This window comes from Triturus cristatus, chromosome 6, assembly GCF_964204655.1.
Source record: "Triturus cristatus chromosome 6, aTriCri1.1, whole genome shotgun sequence".
NCBI lineage: Eukaryota > Metazoa > Chordata > Amphibia > Caudata > Salamandridae > Triturus > Triturus cristatus.
Window position 1 is genome coordinate 1075600934 of NC_140589.1, and position 19049 is coordinate 1075619982.

The window sequence follows — 19049 nt, forward strand, 5'->3', positions numbered from 1 at the left end:
CCGTCTTGACCGGCACAGACTATGTGCACGTTAAATGCCTCCCCGGTAATGGTACTCACCGGGTAGCTCGGAACGGAAGGCCTCGGAACGGAACTTGAAACTGGACCGGACTGGATTCGACTCGACTGGACCCGGAACTTCGGAACCTGGCGGGTCTCTGTATACCTCGGATCTTGCTCTCTCAGCTAGGCTCTGGTCGGGATACTTCGCACTTCTCACCGCCTCGTCTGGGTGTTGATCGCAGCCTCAGTCGTCCCCGCTTGGCCGGAAGGAGACACAGGAAATCCTGTAGATACGCGTTTTTGTTGTCCGTTCAGCTGTGGCAGGAGACCGGGCCTGCAACGCACCGCCGGCGCGTGAGATGAGAAAGTGTCCCTGTTCGGGCGCCAATTTATGTGGTAAATATTTCGTTACCGGTACTATTTTTTATGCGGTAAAATCTATCAAGAATAACTCAGTAAATATAAGAGGCAGAATCCGTGGTATTAGAGGTTTTAAAAGGCTTTATTCCTATACAAAGGAAGACAATTCGAATTGTGGGCCTTCTGTTCCATCACCACGAAAGTTCAGGAAGGAAGGGAGCCTATATTATTGACAGATAGGCAGTTTTATAGAAAATACATTACAGTAAAGCAGATGCAAGAGGCGTAACAGCTGATAAAAGGTGCATACGTAGCTAATAAAGGGCGTAATTTAATAAACGTCACTAAACATGATATCACAAGTGGGTGGATCCAGAAAAGAATCCTGCAATGTCAGCAGAAATGCTTGGCAAGGATGCGCACGCAGCCGCATGACGTGTGATTGACGTGCAACTAGAGGGTGAAGGGGACTTGACATTTAGCTCTAGATGTGGAGACAGAAGTCTGGGGTTATGTCAACCTAATTCCAAATCATATCTAATATCCTATGTTTAAAGAACTGTGTTATCCAAAAGGAAAGGTCTCTTAGGATAGAATCTTATTCTATACTGACTATACTGACTGTTAGTGCGTGTACAAGCGTCTAAGTGTCTACACTAGATGCAAGGGGGTAGGAATATTCCATGGTAACGGGGCTATGAGTTATTTGCATGAGGGCAGCGAGGCCTGGCCCTTTGCACGGGAGCTGGAAGAATGTTTACCTAAACTACTAGACAGGAATGCATCGGATGAGGAGCGAAGGAGATAATCTCGAAGGTGAAATACAGTTTTTGGCATGCGACAGGCTGGATCAGGCACCGTTAGCCACGCAGGGAGTAAGACAAAGTTCATGGTCACAGATGCGGGCTCAGACTGGAGCTTTCAGAGGCAGAAGGCAGGAAAAGGCTTGATGACAGAATTCGGGCCTACTCGCCTGAATCTGTAAAATGTGGAAAGTGAACCATATAAAGTCGGTGGCCTTTCATACTTAGGAATGGAATATCTGACCCATTCATGGCGGATCTGAAAGAGGACATGTTGACGGTGGACACACATATATTTGCGTCTTCAAAACTGGAGCAGGAGGGAACATACATGTACTTATAGCATGCACATGGAGCCGGTGGGGTCTACGATAGGGGACATAACTGATCACAAAATTCATATTTCCTCAAGGGGGTGCAGCATATATTATGCCACCCCTGGGAAGCACTCCAAAAGGGCACCACAGGTCTGCTACTGCAGCCTGGGTAAGGGTGTGCTTGCACCCCTTATAGTGGTATAGGCTACCTATATCCACACATATATACAGACACATATAAATCTATAAGCCACTCCTATGGCAGGCCTTGACAATCCTGAAGGCAGAGTGCTTGGTTTTATGTGAGAAGGTGCCCAAGCATGAGCTGAGCCCCTCTGCAGCTTTCGGAAATACTTCCTTATGGCTGTTCTGTGATACAGCCATACTATACTTTTAAGTGCATTATAACCTCGCGGTAAATGCTAACTTTGGAATGGCTACTTCAAAACATGTCGTGTTTGTTGTCAAACACTTTGGAATACTACCCCCCCCCCCGCCCGCCAGTTCTGGCGGCGGGGGTAGCATTCCATCCTTCTAGAGGGAAAGACATGTTCACACTGGTCAAACCCAGTAGGACTTTCCTGAGCCCTGCATCACAAAATGGATGCCTCTGCCACAGACACGGGTCTGGCTTCCTGCTGCTGACCGAAACTCCGGCAGGGGAGCCCTGGACAATAGGTTTCCTGTCGATGGGAGGTGTGACCATCTCCCCAGACAGGCAGATTTGTATTGGGACTGGGCGAAGCACTCTCTGGTGCTTTGAAGTCCTGCACTTGGGGCACGGTTGCTGTCCCTGTGCATAGCCCAGTTCAAACCGGTTGCAGGGGCTACCTGCCCCTGTTCTGGTGCGAAACTGGACAAAGGAAATGGGTGCAACCACCCCTCTTTCCAAGCCCACCCATAGGTGGGGCCTTAGAGTTAGTCCATCCCCTAAACTTAGTATATGTATAGGAATCCAGTCCGTAGGACTTTAGAGTACCCTGGATGAAACTCTGCGACACATATCCTGGACCTTCGACGTTCTATCCTGACTAGAAGACTGAAGAAATCTCCCTTGGTGCCAAGGAGTGACTCCCCTGCTTGGCAGGCACCAAAGAAGCAACTGACTGGTCTGCATCGCTGAAGCTTCCGCCGGACGCTGAAGTCTTTGCATCACCAGAAGTAGATTCCCTGACCTCCCCGAGGCTACCCTGAGTCCACAGCAAAGCTGAGGCCCGTGGCTATCGTGGGTGATGTGGAACCGTGACCCCTGGACACCATGAACTTTTGCAGCAAGACTATCTTCCTGGTCCTCCTTGAAGTTGTGCTTTGGGCTCCGAGTAGCCCCAGCCTTGAGCACCTATTTCACCGATGATTGTTGGCCTCCACTCCACGAGTGACCCGTGGGCCAGCTACAAGTGCGACTGCTTGAGGCTCCTTCGTGATCACTAGCCCGTTGGCTAGCAGGTCCCCACAAAGGCAACTCCTTTTCTACTTGGGCTTACCTGGTTGCTCCAGACATGCCCTGACTTACCCTTGCTGGGTGAGTCCCTCAGACCTTGCTGGTCTGCACCGCAGTCCTTTCTCTGAATTCCAGTGACTTGCCGTTGCCAAGGCTTGTTGGGTCTATTCTCTTCGCTGACACTGCAGCACTCGACAGACTTTGTGGGACAGCTTGAATCCGGCTCGTGGACTTCATTGACACCTCCTGGACTTCGTGGCTGAAGAGTCAAGACACCCATCAACTCACCTGAAGAACCCGACATCTGTGGGCATTGGTCCATCCTGCCCTTGGACACTGGCTAGTGACCCAGACTCTGTCCCCTTTGCTTTTAGGTTCCTTCCATCCTAGATCCAGGCTTGGATCTCTTCGGACACTTCTCCTCTTCACGGCAGCAGCAGTTCTTTGCACGCTCCCATTGAAATCGACGATGCGACCTGACACCAAAAGACACCTATGCACCGACTTCCCTGGGTGAGGTAACCCGAGTACTCCGGTGCTCCCATGGGTGCTAGCCCTAGAACTTCTTAAGTCCAAAAGGGTTTGGTCTTGACTCGATTCTAAGTGTCCCTAATCTTTAAATTTCCAACCGCGACATTGCCCTTAGAAGATAACAGGAACACGCGGTTGTGTTTACACACTGCATACAGTCCCCGTGGGTCCCCTGTGTCACTACCTTGGGTGGTTCCTTGGGGTCCCAGCGATTCTACAGGCTCCTGGCCTTGTGTCTATTCAAGTCGTGTTTCTTATACCACTTTTTTGGTATATGGTTTGGTACGCCCCTAGGGCCCAAACATGTATTTGTGCTATTACTGATAATTGCTAACTTGTAAACAAATTACTTTGAACTCCAGTCTCATAAAGAGTCTAGAGGGGTGTGTTTTAACTTAAATACATATATTTTGAATATATACCTGGTGTGGTTGTCCTTTCATTTGATCATTCAAGAGATTATAGACTGGTAAAACAAGCTGGTTTACATTCCTTCAAGACTTAGCCTGAAGGCTGCTCTCCATAGCTACCACTAGGATAGCTTTCAATAAAGGTTGTCTTTAACCATTCACCATAAGGGGTTGTTTGGACTGATACAAGGTGTCCACTAGAACTAGTGGACAGCATATATCAGGCCACCTTCTCACATTGGTGTGCAGCGGTGGGATTCCAGCTTGCTATTGTTTTACCAGATAATCTCAATTGAATTGATCAACTGAAAACCACTAAAGGTACCTAAGGTATATATAATATCACGTTTAGCTACAGTAAGTTATACTGAACTTAGAGTTGTGTTTTAAGGGATAGCACACCCTTTCTACAACTCAAGAGAGTTTAGTAGGCCACACTAGTGTAGGTAGTGCAATACACCACACCACATTAGTAATGTCTAACCAGCCAGCAACCAGTGGGTCCCTACCAGTGAGCTCCTTCCCTATAAATATGAGGATCTCTCCTTTGCTCAGCTTCGGGCCTTATGTTCCATTAGGAAGCTGAAGACAGGCAAAAGCCCATTCACTCAGCATCTCATAAAGATACTTAAGCTGGATGATATCACAGGGCCTAGTGGGCCTGATGATGTAGATAGTGTGGGTGGGGCAGCAGGTGAGGGTTGGCCTAGGGGTAACAATTCCCCTGACCCTACCTCTAATGCTGACCAGACTCTGGTGAACACAGATCAGCTGAATGAGGATGAGGAGGATGAAAATAATGCTTCTTCGTTTATTCCTCCAGGTAGACCTGACAACAGGACTAGAAGGGATAGATCTCTGTCAAGGGGATCTATCCAGTCTAACTCCTCTGTTTCTTCTCACAGAGGGAGGGAAACCTCCCAGGAGAGGAGAGAGAGACTGCTGAAGTATGAGCACAACAAGTTCAACCTCAGAAAGCAGCAGATGGCCTTAGATAGGGAAGCCCTAGAGCTCTACAGAGCTAGTGAAAAGGAGGGACTAGAGTCCCGTGGTGGCAGCAATTTCCCTAGAAATAGGGAGAGGTCTTATGACCATAGAAACCTAAGTAAGATTGTCCCTCCCTACCACAGTGGGGATGACATCCACAAATAGATAACTGCCTTGGAGAGGGCCTGTAAAGTACAAAAGGTCCCTCAGGGTCAGTGGGCAGCAATCTTATGGCTCTCCTTTGCAGACAAAGGTAGAGACAAGCTCCTCACTGTAAGAGAAGAGGATGCTGATGACTACAAAGTCTTGAAAAGTACACTAATAGATGGGTTTGGCCTAACCACTGAACAATACAGGTTAAAGTTCAGAGACACACAAAAAGCACAAAATCAAGACTGGGTTGACTTTGTTGACTGTGCTGCTAAGGCTCTGGAAGGTTGGTTATTGGGCAGTAAAGTGTGTGACTTCAAAGGATTATACAATCTGATAATGAGGGAGCAGATTCTTAATAACTGTCAAAATCAGCTGTTGCACCAGTACCTGGTAGACTCTGATCTGACCTCTCCCCAAGAATTGGGAAAGAAGGCAGACAAATGGGTCAGAACCAGGGTGAGGCAGAAGGTACAGAACAAAGGTGGTGGCCCAAAGAAGCAAGATTCCAAAAACTCTGACAAGGGGGAATGGGGGGCAAGGGTAAAGACCAGAAGTCTTCTCAAGGGCCCCAAAAATCTTCTTCAGGTGGGGATTCACAGGCTAACAAAGGGAAAGGCCAAAAGAAGCCTTGGTGCAAAATCTGTAAACAGAAAACTCACTTGACTAGTGACTGCACCAAGGCCAAAGAAAATACTCCAGCCCCCACCAATGCCCCTAAGGCACCTGCTCCCCCTAGTGCAGTTACAATTGGTGGTGGGAATACACAGAATAAGGGTGAAGTAGGGTTGACCCTGGGTTCTAAGATGGACTCTGGCCTAGTCAGAGTACCAACTCAGGCTGTGCTTCTCAGTGATGGGGGCATGGATATGTCCCCCTTTGTGAGTCCCAGTAACTTGGGCAAGTACAGACAGCAGCCTTTAATTAATGGAGCTGAAGCTTGAGCATTCAGGGACACAGGAGCAAGTGTCACAATGGTGACAAAAGATCTTGTGGATCCTGGGCAGATTATACTTGGTGAAATGTACCAAGTGACCAATGCTAGCAATGTCAGAACAGACCATTCTCTGGCAGTTGTTAACTTCTCCTGGGGAGGGGTAACTGGCCTTAAGAAGGTTGTGGTAAGTGCAGACCTACCAGTACAGTGCTTGCTTGGCAATGATCTGGAGACTTCAGCTTGGGCTGAAGTGGAGCTCAGGACACATGCAGAAATGTTAGGGATCCCTGCACATGTCTTTGCTGTGACCAGGTCACAGGCAAAAATGTCTAAAACTGGACAGGCCCTGGATTCTGGAATAATGGACCAGGTGCCTCGCAAGAGGAGGGGCAGTGGGGTTAAGGCAGAGCCTTCCCAGCTGACTCAGAATGCTGATCAGTCTCCTCAGGGAGATGATCTTGAGCCTGAAGAAGGAACTGTCCCAGAGGAGCTTGAACCTGACCAGGTTTAGTTACTGGGGACAGGGGGCCCTTCCAGGTCTGAGCTGAGCCATGATTAGAAAACCTGCCCCTCTCTTGAAACCCTCAGACAGCAAGCTGCTGATGAGGCTGCTGGGAATGCTAGTGGCACCCATAAAGTTTATTGGGATGATGGACTCCTATACTCAGAGAGTAGAGACCCCAAGCCTGGTGCATCCAGGAGGTTGGTTATACCTCTAAAGTTTAGGGGTTTCCTATTGACAATAGCCCATGATATTCCCCTAGCAGGACACCTAGGCCAGAACAAGATTTGGGACAACATTGTTCCTCTCTTTCACTGGCCCCATATGTCTGAAGACACAAAGGAGTTGTGTCCCTCTGTGTAACCTGCCAAGCCAGTGGCAAAGCAGGTGGCACTACAAAGGTCTCCCTGATACCACTACCTGTGGTGGGGGTGCCCTTTGAAAGGGTAGGGATTGACATTGTTGGTCCCATGGATCCCCAAACAGCATCTGGGCACAGATTCATACTGGTGGTAGTGGATTATGCCACCAAGTATCCAGAAGCAATTCCCCTAAGGACCACTACAGCACCTGTAGTGGCAAGAGCTCTCTTGAGTGTGTTCTCAAGACTGGGCTTTCCTAAGGAGGTAGTATCTGACAGGGATGCAAACTTCATGTCTAGTTACTTAACTGCTATGTGGAAGGAGTGTGGAGTGAACTACAAGTTCACCACACCCTATCACCCACAATGCAATGGTTTAGTTGAGAGATTCAACAAAACCTTAAAGGAAATGATCAAAGGACTCCCAGAGAAGCTTAGGCGAAAATGGGACCTGTTGTTGCCCTGCCTTTTATTTGCATACAGGGAGGTGCCTCAAAAGGGGGTTGGCTACAGCCCATTTGAACTTTTGTTTGGACACCCTGTCAGGGGTCCATTGTGTTTGGTGAAGGAAGGAGGGGAGTTACCTCTCAATCCCCAAAAGCAAGACATAGTGGACTATGTACTTGGTCTCCGCTCCAGGATGGCTGAGTACATGAAAAAGGCAAACAAAAACCTTGAGGCTAGCCAGGAACTGCAAAAAGCTTGGCATGACCAAAAGGCTGTACTGACTGTTTACCAGCCAGGACAGAAGGTGTGGGTGTTGGAGCCTGTGGCCCCAGCAGCCCTCCAGGACAAATGGAGTGGCCCCCATACAATTGTTGAAGAGAAAGGGGAGGTTACCTACTTGGTAGACCTTGGAACCCCTAGGAGTCCCCACAGGGTACTTCATGTCAACAGACTAAAACCATATGTTGACAGGGCAGACATGGGCTTGCTCATGGCTACTGGTGAAGGACAGGAGGAAGAGAGTGACCCACTCCCTGACCTGCTTTCTCAGAACCCTGATGATGGGTCAGTGGATCGTGCAGCCTTGGCAGGCAGCCTCACTGCCCAGCAGCAAACTGACTGCAGGAATCTCCTCAGCCAGTTTAGACATATGTTTTCTCTGACTCCAAGTCAGACCACCTGGTGCACTCATGAAGTGGACACTCTACCTGTGAAGAATAAGATCTACAGGCAACCTGACCATGTCAGGGACTGTATAAGGACAGAAGTCCAAAAGATGTTGGATATGAGTGTGATTGAACACTCAGTTAGCCCTTGGGCTAGCCCAGTAGTCCTGGTACCAAAACCTCACACCAGTGGTGGGAAAAGAGAGATGAGGTTTTGTGTAGACTACAGGGGTCTCAATGCAGTCACTAGGACTGATGCCCATCCCATCCCTAGGGCAGATGAGCAGATAGATACTTTGGCCTTAGCCAAGTTTCTAAGCATATTTGACCTAACAGCTGGCTACTGGCAGATCAGACTAGCTGATGATGCAAAGCCAAAGACAGCATTTTCTACCCCTAGTGGGCACTATTAATTTGTGGTAATGCCCTTTGGTTTGAAGAATGCACCTGCCACTTTCCAAAGGTTGGTGAATGAAGTCCTTACAGGCCTGGAAGACTTTAGTGCAGCATATCTAGATGATATTGCTGTCTTTAGCTCCACCTGGGAGGATCACCTGGTCCACCTGAGGAATGTTTTGGAGGACCTGCAAAGGGCAGGCCTCACTATCAAGGCTACTAAGTGCCAGATAGGGCAGAGTCAGGTTGTGTACCTGGGCCACCTTGTAGGTGGAGGCCAGGTTCAACCATTGCAGAACAAAATCCAGACCATAATGGAATGGATTGCTCCAACTACCCAGAATCAGGTGAGAGCCTTCTTAGGCCTGACTGGGTACTATAGGAGATTTATCAAAGGGTATGGATCAACAGTGACACCCCTGAATGACTTAACGTCTAAAAAGATGCCCAAAAAAATTCAGTGGACAGCTAGCTGTCAAAAGGCATTTGATGACTTGAAGCAGGCCATGTGCACTGCTCCCATTCTGCAGAGTCCTGACTACTCCAAGAAGTTCATTGTCCAAACAGATGCATCTGAATTGGGAGTAGGGGCTGTACTGTCACAATTGAATGATGAAGGTCAGGATCAGCCAGTAGCTTTCTTAAGCAGAAGGCTGACCCCTAGAGAGAAACGTTGGTCAGCCATTGAGAGGGAGGCCTTTGCTGTGGTTTGGGCTCTGAAGAAGTTGAGGCCATACTTGTTTGGTACTCACTTCCTTGTTCAGACAGACCATAAGCCCCTCATATGGCTAAAACAAATGAAGGGTGAAAACCCCAAACTGCTTAGGTGGTCCATTTCCCTACAGGGGATAGATTTTACAGTGGAACATAGACCTGGGAGTAACCATGCCAATGCAGATGGATTCTCTAGGTATTTCCACTTAGAACATGAAGACTCAACTGGTCAAGGTTAGTTTAATGTCCCTGTGTTTGGGGGGGTTGTGTAGGAGAGTAGGATCTGCTTCACATGGGTACCCCCACTTTTTTCTGGTGTTTCACTGCTTTTCAACCTTAGTCTGGCTGTGGCCCTGCTAATCAGGACCACAGCCTAGCTGCTTCCTCTCTAAAATGGTTTCCATGTACATTAGGTACATATCAAATTGGATTATGGAGTGCCTTATAAGCCCCTAGTATATGGTATACTATGTACCTAGGGCATAGGTACCTCAGAGGCCTACCAGGGGCTGCAGCATATATTATGCCACCCCTGGGAAGCACTCCAAAAGGGCACCACAGGTCTGCTACTGCAGCCTGGGTAAGGGTGTGCTTGCACCCCTTACAGTGGTATAGGCTACTTATATCACTACCATTGCACACACATATAAAAACTAGAAGTCACTCCTATGGCAGGCCTTAACAATCCTGAAGGCAGAGTGCTTGGTTTTTATGTGAGAGGGTGCCCCTGCATGAGCAGAGCCCCTCTGCAGCGTTTGGGGTACCCCCTCTGATGCGGTTTGTGGTGCAGCCTGACCATATACTCTTAAGTGCATTATGACCTCGCGGTAAATGCTAACTTTGGACTGGCTGCACTGAAACATGTTGTGTTTGGTGTCAAACGCTTTGGAATACTAACCCCCCCCCCCCGGCAGTTCTGGCGGCAGGGGTAGCATTCCACCCTTCTAGAGGGAGAGACATGTTCACACTGGTCTAACCCGGTAAAGACTTTCAACAGCCCTGGCATCACAAAATGGATGCCACTGCCACAGACACGGGTCTGGCCTCCTGCTGCTGACCGACACTCCGGCAGGGGAGGCCTGGACAATAGGTTTCCTGTCCCAGGGAGGTGTAACCACCTCCCCAGACAGGCAGATGTGTATTGGGGCTGGGTGGGAGCACTCTCTGGTGCTTTGACGTCATGCACTGGGGGCACATTTGGTGATCCTGTGCATAGTCCAGTTCAAACTGGTTGCAGGGGCTACCTGCCCCTGCTCTGGCATGAAACTGGACAAAGGAAATGGGTGTAACCACCCCTCTTTCCAAACCCTCCCATAGGTAGGTCCCTAGAGTATGTCCAACCCCCAAACTTTGTATAAGTATGGGAACCCAGTCCTTGCAACTTTAGATTACCCTGGATGAAACTCTGCAACATATATCCTGGACCTTCGAATTTCTAATTTGCCTTAAAGACTGAAGAAATCTCCCTTGGGGTCAAAGAGTGACTCCCCTGCTTGGCAGGCACCAAAGAAGCAACTACCGGTCTGCATCGCTGAAGCTCCCTCTGGACGCCAAAGTCTTTGCATCATCAGAGGCAGATTTCCAGACTTCCCTGAGGCTACCCTGAGTCCACAGCAAAGCTGAGGCCCGTGGCTATCGTGGGTGACGTGGAACCGTGACCCCTGGACACCGTGAACTTTTGCAGCAACACTATCTTCCTGGTCCTCCTTGAAGTTGTGCTTTGGGCTCCGAGTAGCCCCAACCTTGAGCACCTCCTGCAACGAAATTTTTTGGCCTCCACTCCACGAGTGACCCGTGGGCCAGCTTCAAGTGCGACTGCTTGAGGCTCCTTCGCGATCACTAGCCCGTTGGCTTATCTGGTTGCTCCAGATGTGCTCTGACTTACCATCCCTGATTGAGTCCTTCAGACCTTGCTGGTCTGCACCGCAATCCTTTCTCTGAATTCCAGTGACTTGCCATTGCCAAGGCTTGTTGGGTCCATTCTGGTCGCCGACACCGCAGCACTCGATAGACTATGTGGGACAGCGCGAATCCGGCTTGTGGACTTTGTCGACGCCTCCTGGACCTCGTGGCTGAAGAGTCAAGACACCCATCAACTCACCTGAAGCACCCTACATCTGTGGGCATTGGTCCATCCTGCCCTTGGTCATTGGCTAGTGACCCAGACTCTGTCCCCTTCTGCTTTCAGGTTCCTTCCATCCTAGATACAGACTTGGATCTCTTCGGACACTTCTCCTCTTCACGACAGCAGCAGTTCTTTGCAGGCTCCCATTGAAATCGACAGCGCGACCCGACACCAAAAGACACCTATGCACCCGGCTTCCCTGGGTGAGGTAACTCGAGTACTCCGGTGCTCCCGTGGGTGCTAGCCCTAGAATTTCTTAAGTCCAAAAGGGTTTGGTCCTGACTCGATTAGAAGTGTCCCTAATCTTTAAATTTCAACCGCGACATTGCCCATAGAAGATAACGGGAACCCGCGGTTGTGTTTTCACACTGCATACAGTCCCCGTGGGTCCCCTGTGTCACTACCTTGGGTGGTTCCTTGGGGTCCCAGCGATTCTATGGGCTTTAGGCCTAGTGTCTATTCCAGTCGTGGTTCTTACACCACTTTTTTGGTATATGGTTTGGTATGCTCCTAGGGCCCAAACGTGTATTTGTGCTATTACTGATAATTGCTAACTTGTAAACAAAGTACTTCGAACTCCGTTCTCATAAAGAGACTAGAGGGGTGTGTTTTATCTTAAATACATATATTTTGAATATATACCTGGTGTGGTTGTCCTTTCATTTGATCATTCTAGAGATTATAGACTGGTAAAACAAGCTGCTTTACATTCCTTCAAGACTTAGCCTGAAGGCTGCTCTTCATAGCAACCACTAGGATAGCTTTCAATAAAGGTTGTCTTTAACCATTCACCATAAGGGGTTGTTTGGACTGACACAAGGTGCCCACTAGAACTAGTGGACAGCATATATCAGGCCACCTTCTCACATTGATGTGTCAACAGTGAGGATCCTGTTGATGGGGCTTAGGCTGTGAAGGCCAATGTTGAGGGTGTGTGGCACAGTTGAGGCGATGTGACGGTTCCGATGAGCAGTAAAGCTGTGATGCAGAGTTTCAACCTCGTTGTCAAAGGGTGCTGGGAGGAGCTTTCACCAGGAAAAGTGTTTATGCAGTGCGGTTCCGAAGGTGATGCTTCAGTCCCAAGATGCAGGATGCAGCAGCCTTGTGAGTCTTTTGTGACAGGTCCATTTCATGCAACAGTAATGAAGAGTTGGTTCTGCTAAAAAATTTGCTGCTCAGCCGAGGGGATGTCAGTTTTGCTCGGGTATACGTGGCTAAGCAGAGGATGCATTCATTCCACTGGTAAAGCACCTTAGGACCACTTCGAAGTGTCCAAGACTTGGGTGGCACCACTTAGCAGGGTAGACTAACAGATAGAGTGATCCAAGTTCATGTGTTGGAAGCCTGTTATGTCCCTCAGGATTCAATCAGGAGGCCTGCCAGCTAGCCGTTTGAGTCACTCTGCATTTAAGTGATTCTGGTCCAGTCCTTTTTACCCAAGCAAAACAGGGCAGCAGGCAGCAGTTAAGCAAAGCAAAACAGGAGTCCAGCAAAGCAGCAGTCCAGCAGAGTGGCAGTCCTTTCAGCAGCACAGCAGTCCTTCTTCCTGATAGAGTCTTCTCAGGTCCAGAAGTGTACTGAAGTGCTGGCGTCAGAGGTCTAGTACTTATACCCAGTTAGGCCTTTTAAGTTGGGAAGACTTCAAAGACAGGCCTTTGAAGTGCACAGAGCTCCTGTCCTTTCTGTTCTGGTGCCAGATTCACTATAGGGGGTAATACAACCCTTTGTGTGAGGACAATGCACAGCCTATTCAGATTTGACTGAGGTTGGGTCCAGCTCCTCCCTCCAACCCTGCCAGGATGGAACATTAAGTCACTTAAACTTCCATTCTGTGTGGCTGTCTAGTGGGAATACACAAAGTCCAGCTGTGACCCAGCCCAGACATGTGGTCAGAGACAGGCATCAGGCACTAAATAGCTAAGGTAAGAAATGCCAACTTTCTAAAAGTGACATTTTCAGAATTGTGATTTAAAATCTGACTTCCCCATAAGTTAGGATTTTAAATTTGGATTTCAGAGACACCAGATTTAGAGGTATTATCTCTTCCCAATTTGAAATTACACCTACAAAATGTAATAAGGTAATCCTAATGTTATCCTATGGGAGAGCTAGGCCTTGATGTAGTGAAAAATTACTTTGAGAGTTTTTCACTACCAGGACATGTAAAACTTAAAAGTACATGTCCTACCATTTGAATACATTAAATGGGTTATCAAGGGCCTACCTTATGGGTAGATTGTATGTATAAAAAGGGAAGGTTTGGACTTTTCAAAAGGTTTCTTTTTGCCAGGTTGACATGACATTGTAAACTGTGCACACAGGCTCTGCAATGGCAGACCTGTGACATGGTTAAAGAGGTACTTAAGTGGGTGGCACAATCAGTACTGCACGCCCACTAGTAGTATGTAATTTACAGGCCCTGGGTACTGGTATAACCACTTTACTAGGGACTTACAAGTAAATTAAATATGCCAAGTGGGTATGAACCATTATTACCATGTTTAGGGGAGAGAGCACAAGCACTTCAGCACTGGTTAGTAGGGGTGAAGTGTACAGAGTCCTGATAACAGCAAAAATAAGGTCAGAAAAACTGGTGGAGGCAGGCAACAAGTTGGGGGAAAGACCACCCTAAGGCTGTGAGGTCTAACAGCACTATTTAACTAAATATGGGGACATGCTCCCACCTTCATAGTTCAAATGCAGACACATCTGTTATTTAGAGTCTGGCCTTTCAAATTTGTGTTGAGGTTGTCAGCTCCTAGAAGTGCTCTTTCCTCTGCACTTGCCTTTGTCAAAGGGACTGTCTGCCACAGCAAGAATGTCTCCAATTCTGAGTGACACACAACACAGTCCTATGGAGTAACCGGGGATCACACCTGGCTGTCGACCTCCACTGAAATATGCCCCGATAAAGATTCAAAGGACTAAGCCATCCTCTCTATCAAATTTATTGGCACTGACATCCTTATCAGCCCCACCATCTTCATGACAATGAACCCAGGCCCCACTGACCGGTAACTTTTCCTGGAATCAGAAACCCTTATTGTGTATAGATGAAGCTCTGCTTCGATCCCACTAGTGTGTGAGTGGCCCACTCCAGATGTCAGGAATGTCAGCAATACACATCTCCTGTCTGGGGGTTGTAATCCATATCTCTCCAGCCTCTGCAGGCCCTGTGCTTCCAAAATGGAACTTACAGGCGTCCATGTTATGTACCATCCACAGGAACACATGCAACCAAACATGCACCCACACATATCATGATCCATTGTTCTTTTGCTCACCTTGCCACCTCAGTTTAGACCCAGCCATATGCAAATCAGTCTTGACTCAGTGCCTTATGGGAACAGTCGGGACCAAACTGCCAAGCCAGGTCCTCGGTGGACCGGAAACAAGCATCCTGGGACTGGTTTCTGGGTATTACCCTGCATCAGCCAGGCTAGCTTGAATCCAGTGGCACAGTGAGCAAGGGACCCAGGTCTGGGCATACCCATACCACTTAGGATGAAAAGTGCTACATTAACAAATGATGGACGGAATGCTGAATAAATCATACATTCACCCCCAGTCAAGAGACCTGGGTTAAATCCGTCGTTGGGGCTGGACTGTTGCCTTTGGGCGCAGGGTCATGACTGATTTGCATATGACTGGGTCCAAACTGGAATGGCATGGTGAGCAAAAAAACGACGGATTTAGGCCCAGATCTCTGTACTGGGGTGAATGTATGACATTGTTCTGAATTCTGTCCATCAATTGTTCTTTATGCATTTGTCACCCCGAGTGGGACGGGTATGCCCCAGATGTGGGTTCTGTGGGCTTCATGCCACTGGAGTCAAGCTATCCTGGCCGATGAGTGCTGAAAGCCCGAAACCGGTCCTAGGATGCTTGTTTCCAGTCCAGGGAGGACCTGGCCTGGCAGTTCTGGATGGACGGTTCCCATTGGGCACAGGGTCAAGACTGATTTGCAAATGGCTGGGTCTAAACAGGAATGGCATGGTGAGAAAAAAAACAATGGATTTAGGCAGAGCTCTCTGTACTGGGGTGAATGTATGACATTGTTCTGCATTCTGTTCATCAATTGTTCTTTTTGCATTTGTCAGCACGAGTGGGATGGGTATGCCCAGACATGGGTCCCGTGCTTGTCATGCCACTGGAGTCAAGCTATCCTGGCTGATGAGGGCTGAAAGCCTGAAACCAGTCCTAGGATGTTGCAATCCATATCTCTCCAGCCTCTGCAGGCCCTGTGCTTCCAAAATGGAACTTACAGGCGTCCATGTTATGTACCATCCACAGGAACACATGCAACCAAACATGCACCCACACATATCATGATCTCTGACCGCATACACACACACACACACACACACACACACACACAAACACACACATAAATCACACACTGTCCACCACTGCACACAAACCATGTAGGCCAAGAGTGAACTATATACACAATCACATAATTTTCCACTAGTGGGCCAGTAGGCACCACTCATGTGAAACAATCAAAAAGGCCTGTTAACATTACTGATTCCACTGCCACCACTGGGCTCATATCACATAACTTCAGGTAAAGGCAGTAGCCCCCTACCTTCAGGAGGGTAGCGCTTGGTGTGCCCTTCTCAGTGTAAACAGACTGTATTACCATGAGACAAGTCTAGGTTATAGACACATACATGATCCATGTAACCCTATAATCAAAGATCAGTACCAGGGATCCAGATATCGTTGCAGCTGGGGCACTCATGGCAAGGGTGCACATCGGTCACCATGCAGGGGACTTTTACTTCCAACAGTGCCTATAGCTGTTTCCCGACACAAATTTTCAGGAAATGTGGTAAAGTGTGAAATGCATTTCTAAGCAAATTGAGTGAGATCTATATTTAGATAAATCTTACTTTACAAAGCAGTTGTGTTCATTTCTTCCAAGAAAATGTGTATGTGTATATTGGACCGATAATTTTGATCAAGTCATTATAATTTATGGACTGCTTTACAGGAGATTTGGAATTCTGCCAAGGAATTTTTATTGGAGGAGTAGAATCAGTCATGGCAATCATATGTCCAGGCTCTACTTGACATGCAACTGATGTGGACTTTCTCTAGCCTTTCAAATGCATTGGCTTCTCATCCTTACTTGTTTGCCCTGTAGGCCAGTACTTCTGTGGCAGAATATCAGTGAAAGCAAGGCAGGTACCAGGTCCTTCTATTCAACAGACGCTGTGCTGTTCTCTGCATGGTCAACTGTGTGGTGCCATTCTGAGAACAAAATCTCCCAGATACCCCTAGGGGTGACTGTGTTGCACTTTACAAATGCTGTTTGACTGATTGCTTGATTGACAGTGATACAACATATTCTGTCCTTATGATTGAGATGAAGTAACTGCAGAGAAGAGAATTCCTTAGTCAAAGAAACATTTCCAAAGCCAAGATATCTGCGCCTACAAACATGTGCGTGCTTGCTGTTTATATGCATCATCATATTAAACCACACCTATTTACTTGATATCAGAGTTTTAGAAAAAATATGCTTACCCTTGTGACATCTCGTTCCATTCGTCTCTGTCTTTCGGTAGGATCTCCAACACTTCCGAGAACATGACTGGACTTCACTTTATTAATTATGGAAACATATGCGAAGCACATTACCAGGACAGGGATGAAAAAACAGCATATGAAGATGGTCACAATATATGACTTGTGTATTGTGGAGAAGCTGGCTTTTGTCCAATCAATCTCACAGGTTCCATACATGCGATCTAGGAAAATAGAAATATTATATTGCAGTTATTAATCTTATCTATAAGAGATAACGGGCCCAATTCACAAAAGTAAACTGAGACGAAAGTCTAACTTTACGACTTTTGGTATTCACAAAGGGCATTTACTACAAGTAAATACCCTCTAGGATTACCAAAAGTTGAACTTTAGGAGTTTCAGTATTCACAAAGGGCATTAACAAGTAGTAAATGCCCTTTGTGAAAACCAAAAGTCGTAAAGTTAGACTTTCGTCTTATTTTACCTTTGTGAATCGGGCCCAACATATATATATAATAATGAGTCCCACAATGTACCAAATATCTTATCAACAGTTTTCAAATATTAATCGCAGAATACAAAAGCATGATAGAAAACTCAATAGATAGAAATTCAACAATATAAGCCTAAGCTATCCTCTACATGAAAGGCCTCATTCACAAAGCCCCTGCACCGCCGGAACATTACTTTTAGTGATGGTCCAGCAGTGCACACTGCAGAGTCATATCTACAATGGTACACAAACAATAGACAGAATGCTGAATAAAACATACAATCACCCCCAGTCAAGAGATCTGGGTTAAATCCATCGTTCTTTTGCTCACCATGCCGCCCCTGTTTAGACCCAGCCATATGGAAATCAGTCATGACCCAGTGCCTCATGGGAACAGTCCAGACCAATCTGCCAAGCCAGGTCCTCGCTGTACCGGAAACAAGCATCCTGGGACTCGTTTCTGGGTATTACCCTTTATCAGCACGGCTAGATTGAATCCAGTGGCACAGTGAGCAAGGGACCCACGTCTGGGCATACCCATCCCATTTAGGGTGAAAAATGCTATGCAAACAAATGATGGACGGAATGCTGAATAAATCATACATAAACCCCCAGTCAAGAGATCTGGGTTAAATCCATCATTCTTTTGCTCATCATGACACCCCAGTTTAGACCCAGCCATATGCAAATCAGTCTTGTCCCTGTGCCTCATGGGAACAGTCCAGACTAAACTGCCAAGCCAGGTCCTCGCTGGACTGGAAACAAGCATCCTGGGATGGGTTTCTGGGTATTACCCTTCATCAACCAGGCTAGCTTGAATCCAGTGGCACGGTGAACAAGGGACCCACATCTGGGCATACCCATCCCACTTAGGGTGAAAAATGCTACGCCAACAAATGATGGACGGAATGCTGAATAAATCATACATAAACCCCCAGTCAAGAGATCTGGGTTAAATCCATTGTTCTTTTGCTCACCTTGCCACCTCAGTTTAGACCCAGCCATATGCAAATCAGTCTTGACTCAGTGCCTTATGGGAACAGTCGGGACCAAACTGCCAAGCCAGGTCCTCGGTGGACCGGAAACAAGCATCCTGGGACTGGTTTCTGGGTATTACCCTGCATCAGCCAGGCTAGCTTGAATCCAGTGGCACAGTGAGCAAGGGACCCAGGTCTGGGCATACCCATACCACTTAGGATGAAAAGTGCTACATTAACAAATGATGGACGGAATGCTGAATAAATCATATATTCACCCCCAGTCAAGAGACCTGGGTTAAATCCGTCGTTGGGGCTGGACTGTTGCCATTGGGCGCAGGGTCATGACTGATTTGCATATGACTGGGTCTAAACAGGAATGGCATGGTGAGAAAAAAAACGATGGATTTAGGCAGAGCTCTCTGTACTGGGGTGAATGTATGACATTGTTCTGCATTCTGTTCATCAATTGTTCTTTTTGCATTTGTCAGCACGAGTGGGATGGGTATGCCCAGACATGGGTCCCGTGCTTGCCATGCCACTGGAGTCAAGCTATCCTGGCTGATGAGGGTTGAAAGCCTGAAACCAGGGAGAACCTGGCCTGGCAGTTCTGGCTGGACTGTTCCCATTGGGCGCAGGGTCATCACTGATTTGCAATGGCTGGGACTAAACTGGAATGGCATGGTGAGCAAACAAAAGATGGATTTAGGCCCAGATCTCTGTACTGGGGTGAATGTATGACATTGTTCTGCATTCGGTCCATCAATTGTTCTTTTTGCCTGGGTCACATCTACAATTCCACGTAAAGTAACCCTACATGAATTCTCATGGCCCTGTAGATATGGACTGAAGTAAATTGCTGCATTGCCGTACTCTGCGATAGGAAAGTGTGCCAT

The 19049-nt window shown here is 47.6% G+C and overlaps 1 protein-coding gene across 1 annotated transcript in view; it reads right to left on the reverse strand.

Moving 5' to 3' along the window:
• Window positions 1-19049, reverse strand: part of LOC146821009 (visual pigment-like receptor peropsin) — a 737141-nt gene that overhangs the window by 93584 nt on the left and 624508 nt on the right. Inside the window, exon 5 of the mRNA XM_085609320.1 lies at window positions 16681-16904. Coding sequence (XP_085465446.1) covers window positions 16681-16904 — 224 coding nt within the window. The remainder of the gene's footprint in view (window positions 1-16680; window positions 16905-19049) is intronic.